We start from the raw sequence: 19,497 nt of genomic DNA on the forward strand, positions 1-19,497 counted from the left end.
GCGATGTCAACATTGATGTTTTACTTCAAACGGGCTGTGAAATTGTGTGATGAAAGTTAGGCTACTCCATCTACGGCATTAGGAAATTACCTAAAATGTCCATGTGTGCTCGCAAGCTTATGAAGCGAAGCGTTTATAAGTGTGGACATTGGGAAAACGCCGGCCTATCCATAAGCTGCAATAATCAAAGCTTGTTTTGTAAAGCATAAAATAATCACTAATATTTTACACACGTACAACATAGACACTAGCGGTGAAAAGGATCAAAACTTGCTTCAGCAAATTCCGATTCGATTTGCATCGAAACGTGCTTAGGCTCTTTTCACCATTCGCGCTTCTAATGTCGTAAGATTTGCTCTCACGGATATAGGCGTGCGCACGGAGGGTGCAGAAGGGTCCTCTCTCTCGTCACTTAAAAAAAAGGGACGGGGGCGCACATTATGCCACGATAAAGTGGAGGGGCGTTGCGACAAACCTTCATTTCTAACCCCCCCCCCCCCCCCCCCATCTTTCAGTGCGATCTTGAGAATGCTTGTGCTCGCGCGATCATAGCCCGTTTTCAGGTGCACACTTGTAAAAAGAAACGAACATCCTTTACGTCACGCAGAATGTGGAATTCTGGTCATACCACAAATCAACGCTTCTGCCACGACGAAGATACCGAAAACGCCGACGCTGAAGACGTCCACCAGTAGGAGCAGTACATCACGGTCTACAAGTTTGAGTTCGACGCGGTTTCCGTCGACTGTGAAGAAAAGCTACGTTTACTCGACGGCGACGTTTCACTCAAAGGTTAGAGACATCCGACACTTTATATGAATAATGTTATAACTAATCAAGTATCCAATAATAAATCCTAACCCACATGTGGAACCCTGACACGCGGGTCGAGGCAGGTTTATTTGTTCTGATGTATTGTGTGTAACATCACCACCACGCGAACGCAGACTACCGGTCCTTCCGAACGTGAATCTTTAGCGGAAATATAGCTTAAAAAAGCAAAAATATATTAGACTTGAAGATACGTCATTTTTTAAATGATTGCTTGATGCGTGAGCTCCGATATGAGTGTTTGTGTCACTTACACGTGATATGCAGTGAAAGTGACAGAAGGGGCAACTCTCGGAATAAATGCCAAGAAAAAAAAAGTATAGCACAGACTCCACGGGTGCAGAATTAAGCGAAAACAATTTTCCTTTGGTAACTGCTGAAATGTATATGCCTGCAATAGCGCCCCCTTTAAAAAAACGTTTTCATTTGACATTGCTTAATATTGATGCTTTGTTTGGTATCATTGCAACCAAGTGATGATGAACTATGTAACAATGTAGGCTATTAAACATAAAAGAAAGTGCAAACAAATCAAATACACAGAAAAAAACAAAAAAACATAACATTTACAGTTTTGTATTTCTGATGGATAGTAACTATAAGGGCGAATAACTTTATTAGTACGAGTTTCAGATGGCTGTAGACACTCTATCGCATGATAATTAGCATAGACGCTTCGAGAAGCTACAGCGCCAGCGCTGCTTAAATTTTCTTACTGTTTTTCACGGACTCGTCCTATAGTAGTCACTAATATTAGCCGATGATTCCGAGAAATCAACGTGATATAGAAGAATAAGGCAAACACTTTTCGTTTTTCTTTATCTACCAATCATTATTTTTGTTCATATAATCAGGTCAAAGTCATGCGATGGTGCACGGCCTTTATTTTGTCTGGTGGAAGAGCTAATTGTAAGTTCTTTGCTCTGAAACAACATCTATGATGACGGTTCTGCGGGGATGAACTCAAAAAAGAGTTTGATACGGGACGGGAGAATAAGCATTGTTGGCTGGCTCATAAAAGCAGGAGCTAATGCTCGTGCTGTAAAGTCACGCTTTCGGACGGGTGCGTTCATGGGAATTATAAACGAGGCACTATGTGAACGTTGGGGGAGGAAAATGCGCACACAGTGGGGCAAAAGGTTTCTGCATGCGCAGGCGAACGCGAATGCGAGCCGGCAAGGATCGGTGGCACCGCCTGTCCGCGGCCACACACACACCACGCTGCGGCCCAGCGCGAACTTCGGCTACAACGTCAACCAGCGGAGTACGTCCGCCTACCTGACCACAACGCCACCGTACTCAGGGCGGGCGTCGCCACCGCAGCGGCATGTACCTGTGACTCCGCAGCGGCAGGACCCGGTGACGCCGCAGCAGAAGGTCCCTGTGACGCCACAGAGGCAAGTCCCTGTTACGCCGCAACGGCAGGTCCCTGCGTCAGCGGCGGCTGGTCCAGTGGTACCAGTGGTGCCGGCAGCGGCTGGGGTGGTTCCCGCTATTCCAGCAGCAGCTGGGGTGGTTCCGTCTGTACCGGCAGTGCGGAACCCGGCGCCTGCACCACCGCCGGCACCGTCCCGAGGTGGTCACGTGCACTACAACGTCTACCAGAGCAACCACGTGGTGAGCAGTCACAACCAGTACGAGTACACAGAGTTCCGAGGTTCCTCCGGTGACCGGAACTACGTCTCCGACGGTGGTGGCAACCACCACCAGTACTGGGAGCCGCCACCGCAGAACCAGCAGGGCTACGCTAACGGCGGGGAACGCGCGCCCAATGACTGGTATAGCTACAATACATTTGCCAAGAGGCAGGCCCGCTCCATCCGCGACTGGGGCAAAGGGTCGCGTGAGGACAAATTCACCAACGATGTTCCCCTCAAGAAGGACTTCTACAAGAAGGGCTTCTCCAAGAAGAGCTTCTTTAAGGTGGCCTTCTCTAAGGAAGAGAAGAAACGGCGCTACGACTGGGTGCCTAAGAAGAAGGCAAGAAAACGCTTACATGACGCTTTGCGCGGGTGCTTTTGATGGGCGGTGCACGGCGGAAGTCGCCAGGGAAATGCTTCCGTAGCTCTAATGCGCAGTAATGCAACGTCTTTCTCGATACGTTCTTCCAGCATTCTTTCAACGATAGTTCGGAGATAATGCTTTTTCTTCGGAACATTGTTGAGAAGAGAATGAGCTAGCTTTCTGTAAAAACTCAAGAGACTTTGCCTAAACCAGCATAGTTTATTTCTATGCCATGTTATTGTAATCAGCAGAGCACTAGCAGGCGGAGGACGTAAGGGAGACACTTGTATCTCTTCCTTTTACCCTCTGTCGACTGGCGCGTTGTTACAATTACTAGATACATCGGAGCCTCGTGTTTTGAAAGCGGGATACATATTAAGAATGGAGTCCATAGTATAGGCAGCGTATATTTATTATGTTTGTACTTGCTGATTTTACGAAATCATGGCAGAGATACGCAAAACATTTCGAGCGCCTGATCCTCATACTTCGGCCGTCTTCGCTAACTGGCGTGAACGGTATCAACGCCAATGCAGGTGGGTGTTGTCAGAGCGAGGCCGCCGGGCACTACGCACCATCCGCGGCGCACCAAGCGGACGGGAAAAGTGGACGCCCGCGTGGCAGACCCAGACCTCATCAAGGCCATCGCACCGGCGGTCAGCCTCGTGGTGGGAGGCCAGGCGGATTACAACACCTGGCCCTGGATGGTGGGTTTCTTCAACTCGGCACTATAGTGGCTGTGGCACGACCCACATTGGTCGAGAGCCGCACGGCTTCACTTGCTTGCGACATAGGACACTACAGTGTGATAACAGTGTACTACAGTGTGCAATTGCATTGCGCCGTTTGCCAAAGATAAAGTTTGCTTCAATAATATACACATCAGAAGATCTTTTTAGTCTTTTATGACTTCGTAGACAGCAATGTCGACACGAACACGTTGGCTGATAACACTGGGACGCCAAAATACCTCGATCACTCATTTGAACACTGTTGCGCATCTTCAATGTTTTGTGAAGTGGTTCTTAGTAATGCTTCTTTTACATTTTGTTTTGTCCAGGCGGCCATACTAATGGGCAGCGAGCTCAAGTTTCTTTGTGGTGGATTTCTCATCAACGATCGATACGTTTTGTCAGCGGCGCATTGCTTCGAAAGGCACAGGTGAGTAACAACGAATCAGGTAAAGTGCACAACGAAATCTCTTGTAGAATCTAAGATGAACCAAAACCAATTTTTTGCACATACAGGCACTTTGTTAATGTCATCTTCACGTGTGTCTTTACATCCTTGACCACCTGCTAACTGACTCACCTTTTAACGCTTTGCTTACTTGCTTAAGGTGTTGAAAAAAGTGTACGTACAGAATGTCAGTAGAAATGAACCTTTATTAAAAAATAACCTGCAGGTAATAAGAGCCCATCAGCGTTGATCGGTCACCTGCCTTCACTACTAATAACATGACCTTTGTATAATCATAATCTCAAGTTTATTTTTACAAGCAATCTGGAGTAACAGTGCTTTGCTGGTACTGTAGTCACTCGTAAGAGAAAATTCAGTGCAATTCTGTTGCTGAACATACTCGCATCCGCATATGCAACTGGCTGACGGCTGAAGGCACCTAAAAACAAACATTTTTGGGAATTCAGACAGACTACCTGTACTTGGATGCCAAATTCACAAAGCCGCATCTATTTCATTGGCTTATCGCATTTGCTAATGTTATGTTATTAACAATAACATCAATATGATATTAATATTAACCTAACCCCGCCGCGGTGATCTAGTGGCTAAGGTACTCTGCTCCTGACCCACAGGTCGCGTGATCGAATCCCGGCTGTGGCGGCTGCATTTCCGATGGAGGCCGAAATGTTGTAGGCCCGTGTGCTCAGGTTTGGGTGCATGTTGAAGAACCCCCGGTGATCGAAGTTTCCAGAACCCTCCACTACGGCATCGCTCATAATCATATGGTGGTTTTGGGACGTTAAACCGCACATATGAATCATTAACATAAGAATTGGCTAAAATTTTGTTTTACTACTGTTCTAGGTTAATGGAACAATTCAACCAATTGGGATGCCGGACAACTTATTAGCGACGCTGGTCAACTAAAGACGAAAAGCACTTACGAACTCAGACTTTGGTGAACCTATTCTCTGATATTTAAGCACCGTGATTTTAAGGCACTTATTTTAATAACAAACAAGCATGCTGTTGTGTATGAACTTAAAAGCTATTATCGCTGAGGTATTTTACAGAATTCCATCGACTTTATATAAAAGGCCGTTCTTCAAAAGCCGCAAAATTCAGACTGTGTAAATTGCATACCAAGCGTTCATCATTGCAGCAAAAAAAATTAAAAGGAAGCATTTACAAGCGCTAACGACGTACACAAAGTTGCTATATAACGAACGTGAAAAACTTGACAACTTTGTCTTTTGCAGGCGTCGATATACAACAGTGCTCGCACACTGTTTCTCGAATTTTCATAAAGTCGTCAGTATGTTTAAGTTTACTGTTGGTGCACGTCGCCTGGGTGCGGGCCACGAACTCGTCATAGCAGGCCTGCATATTTATTAACGCGTATGGAAGATGTAGCGTCAATACACCTACATGATTTAGCGGTGGGCGCTCGTGGTGAACCTATTCTTTTTTTTTTCGTGAGTATGCGTACTTTGAAAATTCAAGTCCCGCTATCGCTGTGTACCCTTCCTTCCTTAATATTACGTTCATTCTTTTCTGAGTGTGCGCAGCCAGTTCTGCGTGGCGAGTGGCCCTGGTTTAACGTATACATGAGCCATTCCTTGAGGTCACAGCGAAATCAACGATTTTCTCAGGGGCTATGTGCGTAGTTTAATCGCAAGATCACCAATGTTCTGAGTGTGGAGGCTGAATCGCTCATTTCACGTAATACGAACAGCGCGTGGATAAGCAATGGCTATAGGGCGATGTATACTTATAATATTTTGTTTCCTGCGACGTAGACCAACGCAGAAGTACGGCGTTCGCCTGGGACAGATTCGCGTGGACGAAGGCCGCGTGTACACCGTGGAGAGGTTCGTGCAGCACGAAGACTACGCGCGCCGAGAGTACTACAACGACATCGCGCTGTTGCGTCTCACCGAGTCCGTCCCGCTGGCGCTCATCAAGCCCGTCTGCCTGCCCGGCCCGGACCTCGCACGCTCTGACCTGGTCGGCAAGGAGGCCACCGTCCTCGGATGGGGAGACACCATGTTCGGTAAGCACCATGTCATAAATGCTATGGAGTTGCCCAATAACACACAACAGGAAAATCCGGTGCTAGTGCCTATAGGAACTGCAACGCCAGCGTGGAATTGATAGTATGATGCTTAGATAATAATTATGAATAGTACATGAATTTGTCTAATCTTAGTTCTTTTGGCTCCGTCGGACTTAGTTTGGCTCCGTGTGGCCTGCAGCTGCTTGGTTGCAAGAAGTTCAGCGAATGTTCAGCAGTTTCACTTCATACCCTCAACCTTTTTAGGCTCACCGATTTATATCAGGTCGCGAACTAGGCGCGTCGCAAGAATGTTTTTTTGGGGGGGGGGGCACATCTTTGATTTCAGGAGGGGCACCCTCTTGAAATTGTCAATTTCTCCTCTCTATGTCATGGTGAAAAAAAATTCGAGGGGGGGGGGGCACTTGCTCGGGGTACCACCTCCTGGCTACGCCCCTCCATTGATCCGTTTTTTTATCCGAAACAAGACTCAAAAACACAATAAACGAAGCCACAAGTGCATTCGAAGTAGCAAGCATGAATATTAGGCGAATCTTTGTGCTAGCCATGGTGGCTGAACGATCAGAGAGCGAGAGTTCCATTTAGTTAATATTGTATGAAACCCTTCTGATGAATGCTACCATACTACAGAGAGCAAATTCGGTACGCTACGCAGAAGGGAACACAGAGGAAAGGACAAGCGCAATCTCAAAACCAGCTTCATTGTGCAAGAAAAAAAGCTCTGCTGCATATATTTACTCTACAGCTAGCATGCGCACGCGTACAACCTCTCATAACCAGACACAAACTGAAAAAGGCATTTTGTGAGAATGAAAATTAGAACCTGAAGTCTAAGTAGTAATTTGTCGCGCAACACCACGGTAGTATCACAGACACAATCACTTTCTTTTCTTTTTTTGATGTGGTTTGAATTTATAGTACTCGGGCCACCCAATTCTGGTTCCCTAAATTGTGATGGTGAAGCGCTTGCTTCTACCCCAGGTGGTCGAAATTTCCGGAGCCCTCCACTACGGCGTCTCTCATAATCATATGGTGGTTTTGGGACGTTAAACCCTCCATATCAATCAATCAAGCGCTCGCTTCTAGCGTGTACCAAAACACGCCATCGCGGGACCTCATTTAGCAATCGGAACCAAATTTTCGAGTGCAATGGTATAGCCATTGGGCAAACATGGAACACCATATATGTTGCTACCCTGACTGTATACTGTCGTCCTTTATGAAAGGGAACACGCGAACGCGTGGCCTGCGCTCTGCGGCGGCTGCTTACAGCCCCATCAACCGACAAGTGAAGAAAGCACGTTCGATTTTGGCGTCATCTATGGCCAAGCAAGATAACGAGTCATGGCCAGTAGACCAGCGCTGCTAGACTACGTTCTCTCACAGCTTGCGCGGAGAGCGATATGGGGCGGTCACTGCAGCCTGTGTCGTGGTCGCGTACAACGTTTGATATGTTGGCAGTAGACTACGCACTGCAGGCCTGAGCAGAGAGGGAGTGCAATCTAGCAGCGCTTGTCTACCGGCCACAACTCGTTATTATTTTTGGGGGGGGGGGGTGGGGGGCAATAGATGACGCTGAAAGTGAAGCTGCTTTCTTTCGCTGTCGGTTGATGGTGCTGTAGGCAGCCGCCGCAGAGCGCAGGCCACGCGTTCACGTGTTCCCCTTGTTAAAGGACGACAGTGTACAGTCACGGCTATAAGTGAAGTCATCATCATCATCATGAGCCTGTCTGAATCCACTGCAGGACAAAGGCCTCTCCCATGTTCCGCCAGGCAACCCGGTCCTGTGCTTGCTGCTGCCAATTTATACTCGCAAACTTCTTAATCTCATCTGCCCACCTAACCGTCTGTCTCCCCCTAACCCGCTTGTCTTCTCTTGGAATCCAGTTAGTTACCCTTAACGACCAGCGGTTATCCTGTCTACGCGCTACATGCCCGGCCCATGTCCATTTCTTCTTCTTGATTTCAGCTATGATATCCTTATCTGAAGTAACTTGTAACAAATGCGAGGCGTGCGCAGGGTTACCTTTCAGGGAGACGAAGGTTTGTTCCAGTGCCCCCCTCCCTATCGGTTCAGTGTGCGAGGCTGACTTTGTGCCCCTTCCCCCCTCTTAGGTGGCTTGGGGGAGGGTCACTATCCCTCACCCCCCGTGCGCACGCCTACGAACCCATGTTTGTTCAAATAGAACTATATTATTCTGACGTAACGACGAGCAACAGATTACGTCAGCTAATTTGTCGATTATCTTACCGAGCAGTCGTCGGCTACGTCCGGTGTAGGCAAATGCATTAAGTTATGTGATAGTGTTAAAGAAGCTCCACTTGATATTTTTCGTTATTACAAACTCTGAAGTTACCGGGAATCCAGCACCATGGTAGCAGGCGCTGATACAAGTTACTAGCTAGCAAACGCTCGAAACGGCGTGTCTGCTTTTTTCATTTTGTATTGGGCAGTGGTTTGCTGAGACCTCTGGTAGATTGCAGCAACTCCTGTTTAAAAGCGACACGCGCTCATAAAGAGTGTAAAAAATATACCCCGCGGACTTTCCCCGTTCGTTTATCTTGGTAATTATATTATTATTATTTTCATTTTATTTCGCAATCACGGGAATGCTTCGGCCACAGCATGCGTCTAAAGAAAGAAACAGTGGTGCGGAAAGGTCGCCTGCCGATGGCAGAGCGAGGGGAAACTACCTGAAATGCTGCGGTACTCTCGCGGTATACACGCGCCCAGGAAACTGTGACTGGGAGAGTGCAGAAGCTAGTTGCAAGCCTAACGTCGATGCAGTCAACGCGCTTTACAATTTGAGCAGGGTGTGTGTATGTATGTGTGTGTGTGCGTGCGTGCGGACTAGACCTAGGTTCTGCACTTGTGAACAGACATTATGCACTTGACAATAAACACCCCTTTGTGCCTTCGTAAAAGCGACAAAGTTATACGAAAAGCCTGCAACGCTTGCTTCAATACGACAACGACAAAAATTTGTAGCATATGGTGTATAGTAATACGCGACGCCGGTCTAGTGCATCACTTGCGACTGCAATTAACCTTCAGCCCAGAAACAACACAAAGTACACTTTCGTTTTTCTACAGTGGGTAGCCAAATATTTCCCCATAAAAATTTGTTGACACAGGTGCACAAAATTTTGTTGACATAATCATGCCGACAGAGGGGGAGCGAGAAAGCCAAACAGAACATTTAATTTTTATTATACTCGCCGCTCATTTGCACCATCGATAACATCACTGTCATTAGAGATGGCGTTTTGTATGGTTTCTGATATACACCAAGCTATTTAAGTGCTCAGGCTTGTGTTTACGTCGTAGTTCATTAATGTTACCAGGGTACACTCACGCATCTGTCGACATACTATGTGGCACGTCATCGCGTGAAAATGGTGTACGATGTAGGAATACTGACAGCAGCGGCACACCACTCGCAGGTGGTCCACGCAGCGACATCCTGCAGGAGGTAAACGGCCTGCCTGTGGTTCCGGTGAAGCAGTGCAACGAGTCCTACTCCAAACTACGGGGCAACCCATTCCGCAGAGGCATCACGTCCGAATTCATCTGCGCCGGCCTCCCTCAGGGTGGAAAGGACGCCTGCCAGGTAAAAAGAAAAGAAAAAAAATCTGCATCCGTTTTTTTTTTTCAGGCGGGTCTTGGGTCCCGGAAGATACGATGTCTCCACCATATACCTGTACACACATGGACAGTGATGCGCTTAGGTATTGCGGAGCTCATCAAACCCTGTTTTACGGATTTCCGCTACCGCGCTATAGAAATAACGAGACGATCGTCAATGGCGATGCTATGAATTGATTTCCTCTTCGATGTCGCGATTTGTTTTGCTGTTGACGAATCATCCTGTTTAAGAAACACACACATACACACACAAACATGTCGCTATAAAAGAAAAGCGTGTTTACCTTGTGCGTAGAAACAGCCTTGCTGTGAAGCGGGAACGTAGGAACCCATTCAGGAATTATCCATTTATTATTATTCGTTTCTTTACAACACCCTAAGATTTTCAGTCCCCTACAAGGGGCGTAAAAAAACGCAAACCTCACAAACAGCGAAACAGTGTTTCGTGGCCGAAATGCGTATTAAAAAATATTACATTCAGATGGACCAGGGGATTGAAATTACCGTCTGGTATTCAAGTTACGTTTCCCCTTCCTAAGTGAATAAAAACTGACAGCCGCCTTCACGCTTCACCTAGGACGACTGGGAGGCAAAAGTCATGTTCCTTTTCTTCCCAGTCAATGAATAAATCCTTCTCCCCCCCCCCCCCCTGCCTCTCCGAAATCTCTCTGTAGCTAATTTGGTTTTGCATTGCCTTCGGGATCAGAGGCAGCTAACATGGTTTTGCATTGCCTACTTGATCAGCCCACCGTTAACCTAGCTAGGATATCATGTGATGACGTCATCACGTGACGTCAGTATGATGTCATAATTACGCTGATATTATTGGTGATCTCTCACATCTTGAAGACGTCATATGGGGACGTCATGATTTTTTGTCTCACTCATGTTGACGCGAACGTGAGACGCCGGTCAATTTTCGCGTTTAATGAGGAGGCATATATCAGGCTATCGCTTTAAAAAAATAAAAATAACTTTAAGCTTTGTTTATTTTTTTACAGTATCGAATAAAACTTAACGCCACTATTGATCGCGTCCTGACATAGCGTACAAAAAAAATGAACATGAGTGTGAACTTGCAATTTTGTCGAAGCATGTTCATGTGCTTTGTGGCTATGGTGGTTCGAGACCATACCAGCATAATTACTGGTCGCACGAACGATTCTTTGATGTACCATTATTTTGATATCGTCGTGATATCTTTTAGTTGCGTTTTAACTGACCACATTGCTTCCGAGCATATATTGCAATGTTTTTATATGTTCTTAGTTCAATTTAGATTTTTATTGCGCAAAAATCAGCGCGAAGAAATAATTAACATAATAAAGAAAACGAGGTGAGGTGGTGCGAGTGAAGCACTTTGTGCTAAGGTTTAATGTCCTAAGACCGTGGACGATATTGATCATTTGGTGCGCTGTTGAGGAGGGCTCAATAAACTTTTACCTCCTGGGGTTATTCCACATGCACCTAAGCTAATGTACACGGGCCTCAAGGATTTTAGCCTCCGTTGAAAATACGGCCGCTGCCACCAGGAATTTCAGGCCAGGAGTCCAGCTCTGTAACCACCAAAACACCGTTGCTGGTAATTACTTCCCTAACCTGAACATCGAGAACAAAATGAGGATATGTCGTTTTTCGGGCCGTGAGTGTGGCATCTGATATCGCAAGGCTCAATGCAACGGGGGACACACCATATGGCCCTAAATGTGTGGTTACGACCACGACTAAGGGGTATAGGCAAGCGTGTTTGCGTGTCGCGCAGATGCATAGGATGCGTGCCTTCGCCCAGCGGAAGATGACGCCACTGCCGTCCCGATGGGCGCCCGTAACAGGAACTGGTTACGCGTTATTTATTTGTGACCCCGAAACGGGAGGACCACTCAGCCGAACTGGTCGGGATGCCTCGTGCTTTGCGGGTTGACGGCCACATCATTAACCCGACTGCACCCAGTCATTGCGAAGACGTGCTTTCATTACAGGGTTGAGCTTACACAAGCCCGATCCACGTAGCCGGTAACTGTATACTTACTTGTCTAATACGCGTCTTTGTATAGCTGCACTGGATACCTGTTGTGAGCTGCAATTTTAGGACCGCACTTACGGGGCTTGGTTGGCACTCGGCCAAGAATAGACCTTGCACGAGGCTAAGAGCGCGTTGTGTTTCTTTCTGCTTGCATGTTGCAGGAGTGTCTCTCTGTTTGCAAACATCCTTGAACTGTGAGGGCTGCAATGAGCAGGTCAACCTTACAGCCGGCTTCCCCGTTCTCTTACTGAGAAACAATTGCGTCACAAGGTGCCGAGTGCGCGACTCATCATTCCGTGCTGCGAGAAGGTGTCTAGCAAAAGAATCTCTCGAGAGGTTGATTCTGTCTCGCTCCCAAAACAGTTCGATCGTTTTGCGTCCGTTTGCTTGCGGTCGAAGTCTGTCATTTGGCAATGTTTGTTCGAATAAAGCAGTGCCAAGTCATCCAAATATGGCGCCAAATTCGCCGAATCAGAATATTCGTTATGATGAGTGCGGCTGACGCAAGAGACTTTTTGACGTCGATATATATACGTTACAGTTGTTATGCGTCGCATGTCCGTCTTTCGATATCTTGAAATGTGATATGGCTGATTCGGACCTGTCTAAATTGCACGAAAACTCAAATGGAGGGCACAGAATTGTACACGTTCGCAAGTTATATTGTAGTATATTTCGCACGATGTACGCACAGTGGACATGCAAGTCGAGGGAAAAGTACGCCATCAATTTATATGTGGGGTATAACGTCCCAAAACCACCATATAATTATTGGTGTCCTCGATTAGCAGATTCGGAGTGGCTGACGAACTCTGCGCCGGAGACTACACTCTGGAGGCGAGCAACAGGAGGGAATCTACCAACGGAACACATGCGCTCCCTCTGGAGCAAATGGTAGGGTCACAATGGAACGCGATACGCGCGTCTCTCTTCTTGCATGAGTTGGCGTGCTGCGCACAGCGACTCCGCTCTAACGAAACGTGTGCTCCGACGCGAGGCGCAACCGACGCGACTGGCGTCCGTTGGCACGCCCAAAGTTTGCACCGTTTCAAGGCACGGTGCGCTTGCGACTTCCGGTCAAATCCGCAGATTTTCGCGGAGTTGAAAAATTTGCTCCGGGGAGTGAATCTCGCGACGGAGCTGCTCGAGATCTGCCAATGAAACATACACGGAGCACTCTCAATCCGCGAATGAAATAGACTTATTTCCTCATGGAGCAGAAAAAAAAAGTATTAGCGGAAGTGCTCCGATTCTGCCAATGAATGACACCGTATGAGAGACGCCGTAGTGGAGGGCTCTGGAAATTTCGACCACCTGAGGTTTTTTAACGTACTATCGCGATGCTGCAGAAGTAATGAAAATTCCAGGATATACTTCTTTCTTCGTTAACCACAGCACCCAAATTTGAGCACACGGGCATAGAGCGTTTCCCCCATCGAAAATGCAGCCGCCGAAGCCGGGATTCGATTCCGCTACCTGAGGGTCAGCAGCCGAGTACCTTATCCAGTAGACCACCGCGGTGGGGGAAAGTACGTCATTCAGTAGTTAATTTTTGACATTAGTTAGTTTTATGTAAGCGGCCGGCGTTCAAGCAAACGACGCGGGAGGAGAAGCTCTCGCCACCTCGCTTCCCTAAAAATAAAAATAATTATACAGAGTAAGAAAAATTGCCTAAAATAGTTTGCATACATGTATTGAATAAGGCATCTAAGTTTTCCGATCCAAATATTGCTGAACGCTTTAAGGCAGCATCGATAACAAGCTTTAACCACACACACACAAAAAAGGAAGATCTCACATACAGTAGGAAACGATGATATGTGAAGCACGAATAAGGAAGGTTGATATGTCGCTTCAAAATCAACACAGCGTTACGAGGCGGGCGCTAATTGTGCCGTATATGAATTCCATGCCATCATTGTGAAGTTTGGACGTGTCCTTTACTTTTGTCGTCTATTCACGTCACGTGATACCAAATTTGGTATAAATGGACCCAGCGAAACGGCCACGAGCACGTTATGAGCGTAGCGTTTAGTCATATTTGCATTGTACGCATGTCGTGATTATCATGTTTGGACGTGGCAGTTACCTTCGTTGTCTATCCAAGTCACCTGATACCAAACTTGGTATATGTGGAGCTAGCGAAACGGCTGCCAGAGCGCTATGAAAGTAGCATGTAGTAATCTTTTACATGACACGCTTATCTTGGTTATCATGTTTGGATGTGTCATTTACCTTCATCATGTGTTCACGTCACGTGATGCCAAGATTGGTATATGTGAAGCTAGCGAAACAGCCGTAAGCGCATCATGCGCGTGCCACGTAGTCATATTTTTAAGTGACACGCATCTCATGATTATCTTGTTTGCACCACTCATACACTTTCGTCGTCCATTAAATTCACGTAATGCCAAAATTGGTATATGTGTAGCTAGCGAAACGGCCGCCAGCGCACCATGAGCGTATGGCGTGTAGTCATTTACATGACATGCATGTGATGATTTCCACGTTAGAGCACGCCACTTATGTTCGCCGTGCAGTCACGTCATACTATACCAGTTTCTCAATATGTCATGCGAACAAAACCACCGCAAGAGATACAAGACCATGAAATATAAATTATGTCATTATTGACACACATGTCACGATTTTCATGTTATCAATAGCGACTTATGCTCGTCATACAGTCAAACTAACTTCGCTATATATACCATTATCGAAACGGCCCGCAGAGCTAAAAGGTCGTAGGCGGCTAGCTAGCTAGCTAGATAGATAGATAGATAGATAGATAGATAGATAGATAGATAGATAGATAGATAGATAGATAGATAGATAGATAGATATGCTTAAAGTCGCCGAAGTTCGCTAAGAGATGCTTCGTATTTAGTATGTTCAGTCGTTGATCATAAAGCTATCATATAGACAAAGGTGTCGTTACGTCCTCCGCATTAACTTCTCATACCGTCTCCCTAATAATGATTGCTGGGGTTCTCCTTGCTAAACCCCCGATATGATTGTGAGGCACGCCGTAAATGAGGCTTGAGAAATTCGTACCAGCTGCTGTGGTTATTTATCGGGCACCTAAATATAAGTACACGGGTATCTAGCATGTCCGCCTTCGTCGATTATGTGACAGCCTTAGCCGTTATCGAAACCGTGACTTTAGGGTGAGCAGCCCAGCACCGTAGCTGCTACCTCACCACTGCAGACCATATTTTCAACAACAACAACAACAACAACAACAACAACAACAACAACAACAACAACAACAACAACAACAACAACAACAACAACAACAACAACAACAACAACAATAACAATAACAATAACAATAACAAAAACAAAAACAAAAACAATAACAATGACGACGACGACGACGACGACGATGGCGGCGACAACAGCAAGAACAACAACAACGACAATGACGACGACGACAACAGCAAGAACAACAACAATGACAACGACGACGACGACGACAGCAGCAAGAACAACACCAACGACAACGACGACGACAACAGCAAGAACAACAACAAGAACAACAAAAACAAGAACAACAACATCAACAACAATAACAAGAACAAGACAACAAGAACAAGAACAAGAACAACATCAACAGCAATAACAAGAACAAGAACAACAACAGCAATAACAAGAACAACATCAACAGCAATAACAAGAACAACAACAACAGCAATAACAAGAACAACAACAACAACGACGACGACGACGACGACAACAGCAAGAACAACAACAACGACGACGACAACAGCAAGAACAACAATGACAACGACGACAACGATGACGACGACGACGACAACAGCAAGAACTACAACAACGACAACGATGACGACGACGACAACAGCAAGAACAACAAGAACAAGAACAACATCAACAGCAATGACAAGAACAAGGCAACAAGAACAACAAGAACAAGAACAACAACAGTAATAACAAGAACAACAACAAGAACAGCAATAATAAGAACAAGAACAACAACAAGAACAACAATATCAAGAAAAAGAACAACAACAAGAACAACAATAACAAGAACAACAACAACAATAACAACAACTACAACAAGAACAACAATAACAGCAATAACAAGAACCGGAACTACAGCAATAAATACAATAACAGCAATACCAACAACAATAACAGCAATAACAAGAACAACAATAACAGCAATAACAAGAACGATAACTACAATACCAACAATAACAAGAACAACAAGAACAAGAATTGAAGTGACGTTAAAGAGCTCGTTTTGCATAAATTATGGTGTTGGCGGCAGCGTGTTCGGTGGTGAGCGAAAAATCCGCGTTGTCCGGGAGTACTAATGCGAGACAGATGTAAAATATTGGCCCCGTATTTACATGTTACCCTGCAAATGTCATCGAAAAACGATAGTCTTGCGCCTGGAGAGAGTGAACAAAACGTTTATTTGATGTTCTGCGCAAGAAAATTGGTGAATGGTATTCTGGAGGCGCTGCCTTAAGAGTGCGTCGAGGGTGCAGCGGAGGCGAACGAGCGCATCAAGTCACGTCACACGTGAGCCATGAGCGCTATCTGGCAGTTATCTTGGAAAACGAAGCGCGTGTGCTCTGCGCGCCCGGCTCGGGGGTGATAAAGTGTACGCAAGGCGACGGGTAGGTGCCACCATAGAGTTTCCCACAATACTTACTAGAGGGAACTCTGGCGCTAGAGTCTATGGGAGCTGCAACGCACGGTGCTTCAACGAGCATGGGAATGATGGGTAGTACACACATTTGTCTAATCTTCGTACTTCTGGCCTGCCTTTGGCTCTGTGTGTGTTCGTGTGGCTTGGAGCTGTTTTCCTACGAAACAAGTATTAGCAAATGTTCAGCGGTTGCGCTTCACCATTCTATTTTAAGACTTACTTCCCAAATTGGCTCACGAAGTTTAAAAGGGCTCAATCTTTCTTTCAAAACAAAACCGAAACACAGCAATAAACGGAGCCGCAAGTACGATTCGCCGCCCGCAAGTACGAAGACTAGGCAAATGTGTGTACTACCCATCATTCCCATGGTCGCTGAACGATCGCAGCGCCAGAGTGCCCTCTAGTTAATTTTGAGAAACTCTATGGGTGCCACCACTGTGTCGTCTTAGCAAAGTGTTGAAAACACTTGCCTTTTCGTGTAAGCGTTGCATGGTCAGCGCAACGTGATAAACGCTACGGTCCTTGGAATTACTTATGTATGCCTTTTCTAGTAAGAGCCACACATGCAGAATATTGACGTGTTGTTATGGTGCCTTAAATATGCGCAATAATTGCTTCTTAATTGACAATCGCACAAGTATGAACGCTGAATCTTGAGCAATATTGGTGGGCGCTGCGGATGCGGTCGACCGTTTGGAGTATCGTTTGGTCACTTTGGTGCCGTTCAGGGCGGACAAACAGACAAATGTAGAGACAGAAAGATAGACAGACAGACCAAAATTTTTGCGTCGAAGGTCCCCAAAAAAGGATATTGTGTTTAATAAATAAAGAAAAAGTCACCTAAGAAAGGATATTGTGTTTAGTAAATAAAAAAAGTCAGGTACGAGTGAGAATCGAACCCGGGCCAAATGCGTGGCAAAAAGATGTACCAAGCAGCCACTGCAAGGATTGAAACTGCTTCGTCTGTGCAGTCGCTCATATACAAGCAGGGTCCTTCAAGCGCGGAAGGGCTCTCCTTCTGTCGGCAGAACTCTCTATTTGGCACAAAGGCTGTCCGGCAGCCGCATGTTCATGACGCTTGCGGGGAGTTTTCCGTGCGGTGCTGCGACCAACGTGCGTGCACATCGCCCACGGTGAGCCATCGGAGCGAATCGCATGAACCATTGGACACAGATTTACCTACCACTCTCGTTTACTTTTTTTCTCTTTCTTTCGCTTTACGGCGCAACGTTCTTGAGCAACTCTGGATTACCCGAGCTCGTATAAAGGGTTTTCCACAACACCTTTAGCGTAGTTTTCTGCCTTTGTAGTGATGGGAAAATGCAAATAAATGAAAATGCCGACAAAGCAGGGTCTGACTCGCATCACTTTGTGGCGCTGAGGAAATAGACTTGCGAACACTACGTTATTAATATACTAGGCGTGTACACTGCGAAAGACCAGCGCCTGCGCCGGCCTTCCTTTAGCAAATCGACGGCGGGGTCACTTTCCATATTTGGAGTAAAAAAGAACAAATAAATTAAAGAAACATGTCTGCCACTAGATCAAAAGTGAATTCTTTGTAAGGGAAAAAGAAGTAGCCGACATAATAGGTTTTTACGAGTAGACCATCTTAGCGCTCATCTATACGCGAGGCGTCTGTGCATGTTTTAATGAAAGCTGGAATGGCCAAACTATTTCTGATTATCTCCGCTTACAATTTTTGATGTTCGTGAACACCGCGTTGCCTCCCTAGACTGCGCAGTAACAGAACGTTTGTATAGTTTCCGGTGTAGTCGTAAGGAAAGCCACGTCAGCGCGCTTGAACTGAGCGCTCAGCTATACAGTTTAGTATGCGCACAATAAAGATGCAAGCGTATGCACAGTGTCAATGTTCATGGAAGGGAACGCGGGAGTGCGTGGCCGGTGCGCTCCGGTGTCTGCTGGCAGCGCGCTCAAGCGGGAGCGAGATCAACCACAGCCTCTTTTCGCGTCATCTCTCGGCGAGCAAAACAAGCATATGGAACCAGCAGCAAGATTGCTACCCCCTCCCCCTTCAAGGTGATTATCGGCCTCTTGCGTTATCGCCTTGAACAGGGAAGGGATTGCGGTCTTTCCGCTGGTTACTTATGAGCAATGAATGGGTGAAAAAGATCTACACCTATTCCCGGGGTAGTTCTCTGCTCTTCGAGGCTAGAATGGGAGTATTGCGGACCAAGACGTACCGAGCAAAATACGAAGACACACGGTATGTAGTGCGTGTGGAGAGGAAGAAGAAACGGCTGAACATTTGATAATGTTCTGTGAAGGGCTCCACCCTGTAGTCGAAGATAACGGCGTCGAATTTTTCAAAGCATGGTGGCTTAGGGACAGTGAAGGCAAAATAGACTTTAAACGAGTAGAAACAACCAGGAGGAGGCTAACTGATTGGTGGCTACAATCGAGGTGCGAGTAAAATTTAATCTCTAAACGCACAGTGATAGTACTTAACTTTATGGCTAGGTGACGTGAGCCACCGCCTGATCTAAAGGGCACAGCCTGATACATCCATCCATCCATCCATCCATCAGGAGCGCGGAGGCCACGCGATCCGGTGCTCCCTTTCATAAAAATTGGTACTATACATCTCTACATGCCTCATGCTGTCGCGTTGAGTCCGATCAGACATGTGCGTGGCTTTACGTGCCCTTTGCGCATTCATTCCACCCACTTGCTTCCTACGGGCACGTTATGTATGTACAGTCGCGCTTAATATGAGTCGGAACACGCCGTGGTTACTGATCCCAAGCCCAAAAAATGGTACCTAGAGACGTTATATTGGTTCTGTAATTACCGCTACCTAAGAGAGCTGAATTCACCTTTTTTTTTCCCTCCATATAGGTGTCGATTTAAGTGTTAGCGACATTTTGAGCACATGCCGTGTGTTGCAAGTTATATTGAGCGCGACTGTACGTCTCTCAGCAGATGCACTAAATGACCGATGCGCTTCGTCGATCGCGTGACAATGAGCAGGCCGTTTTGACATCCACCACTAGACGCGCAGCTTCAGCACCAACCTGGATCTCGCGGAGACTTCCGTA

General features: G+C 46.3%; 1 protein-coding gene across 1 annotated transcript in view; it reads left to right on the forward strand.

Moving 5' to 3' along the window:
* Positions 1 to 19,497, forward strand: part of LOC119161225 (uncharacterized) — a 50,120-nt gene that overhangs the window by 24,631 nt on the left and 5,992 nt on the right. The window contains exons 3-8 of the mRNA XM_037413594.2: positions 608 to 792; positions 1,987 to 2,811; positions 3,372 to 3,542; positions 3,896 to 3,996; positions 5,817 to 6,070; positions 9,536 to 9,702. Coding sequence (XP_037269491.2) covers positions 608 to 792; positions 1,987 to 2,811; positions 3,372 to 3,542; positions 3,896 to 3,996; positions 5,817 to 6,070; positions 9,536 to 9,702 — 1,703 coding nt within the window. The remainder of the gene's footprint in view (positions 1 to 607; positions 793 to 1,986; positions 2,812 to 3,371; positions 3,543 to 3,895; positions 3,997 to 5,816; positions 6,071 to 9,535; positions 9,703 to 19,497) is intronic.

This window comes from Rhipicephalus microplus, chromosome X (genome assembly GCF_043290135.1).
Source record: "Rhipicephalus microplus isolate Deutch F79 chromosome X, USDA_Rmic, whole genome shotgun sequence".
NCBI lineage: Eukaryota > Metazoa > Arthropoda > Arachnida > Ixodida > Ixodidae > Rhipicephalus > Rhipicephalus microplus.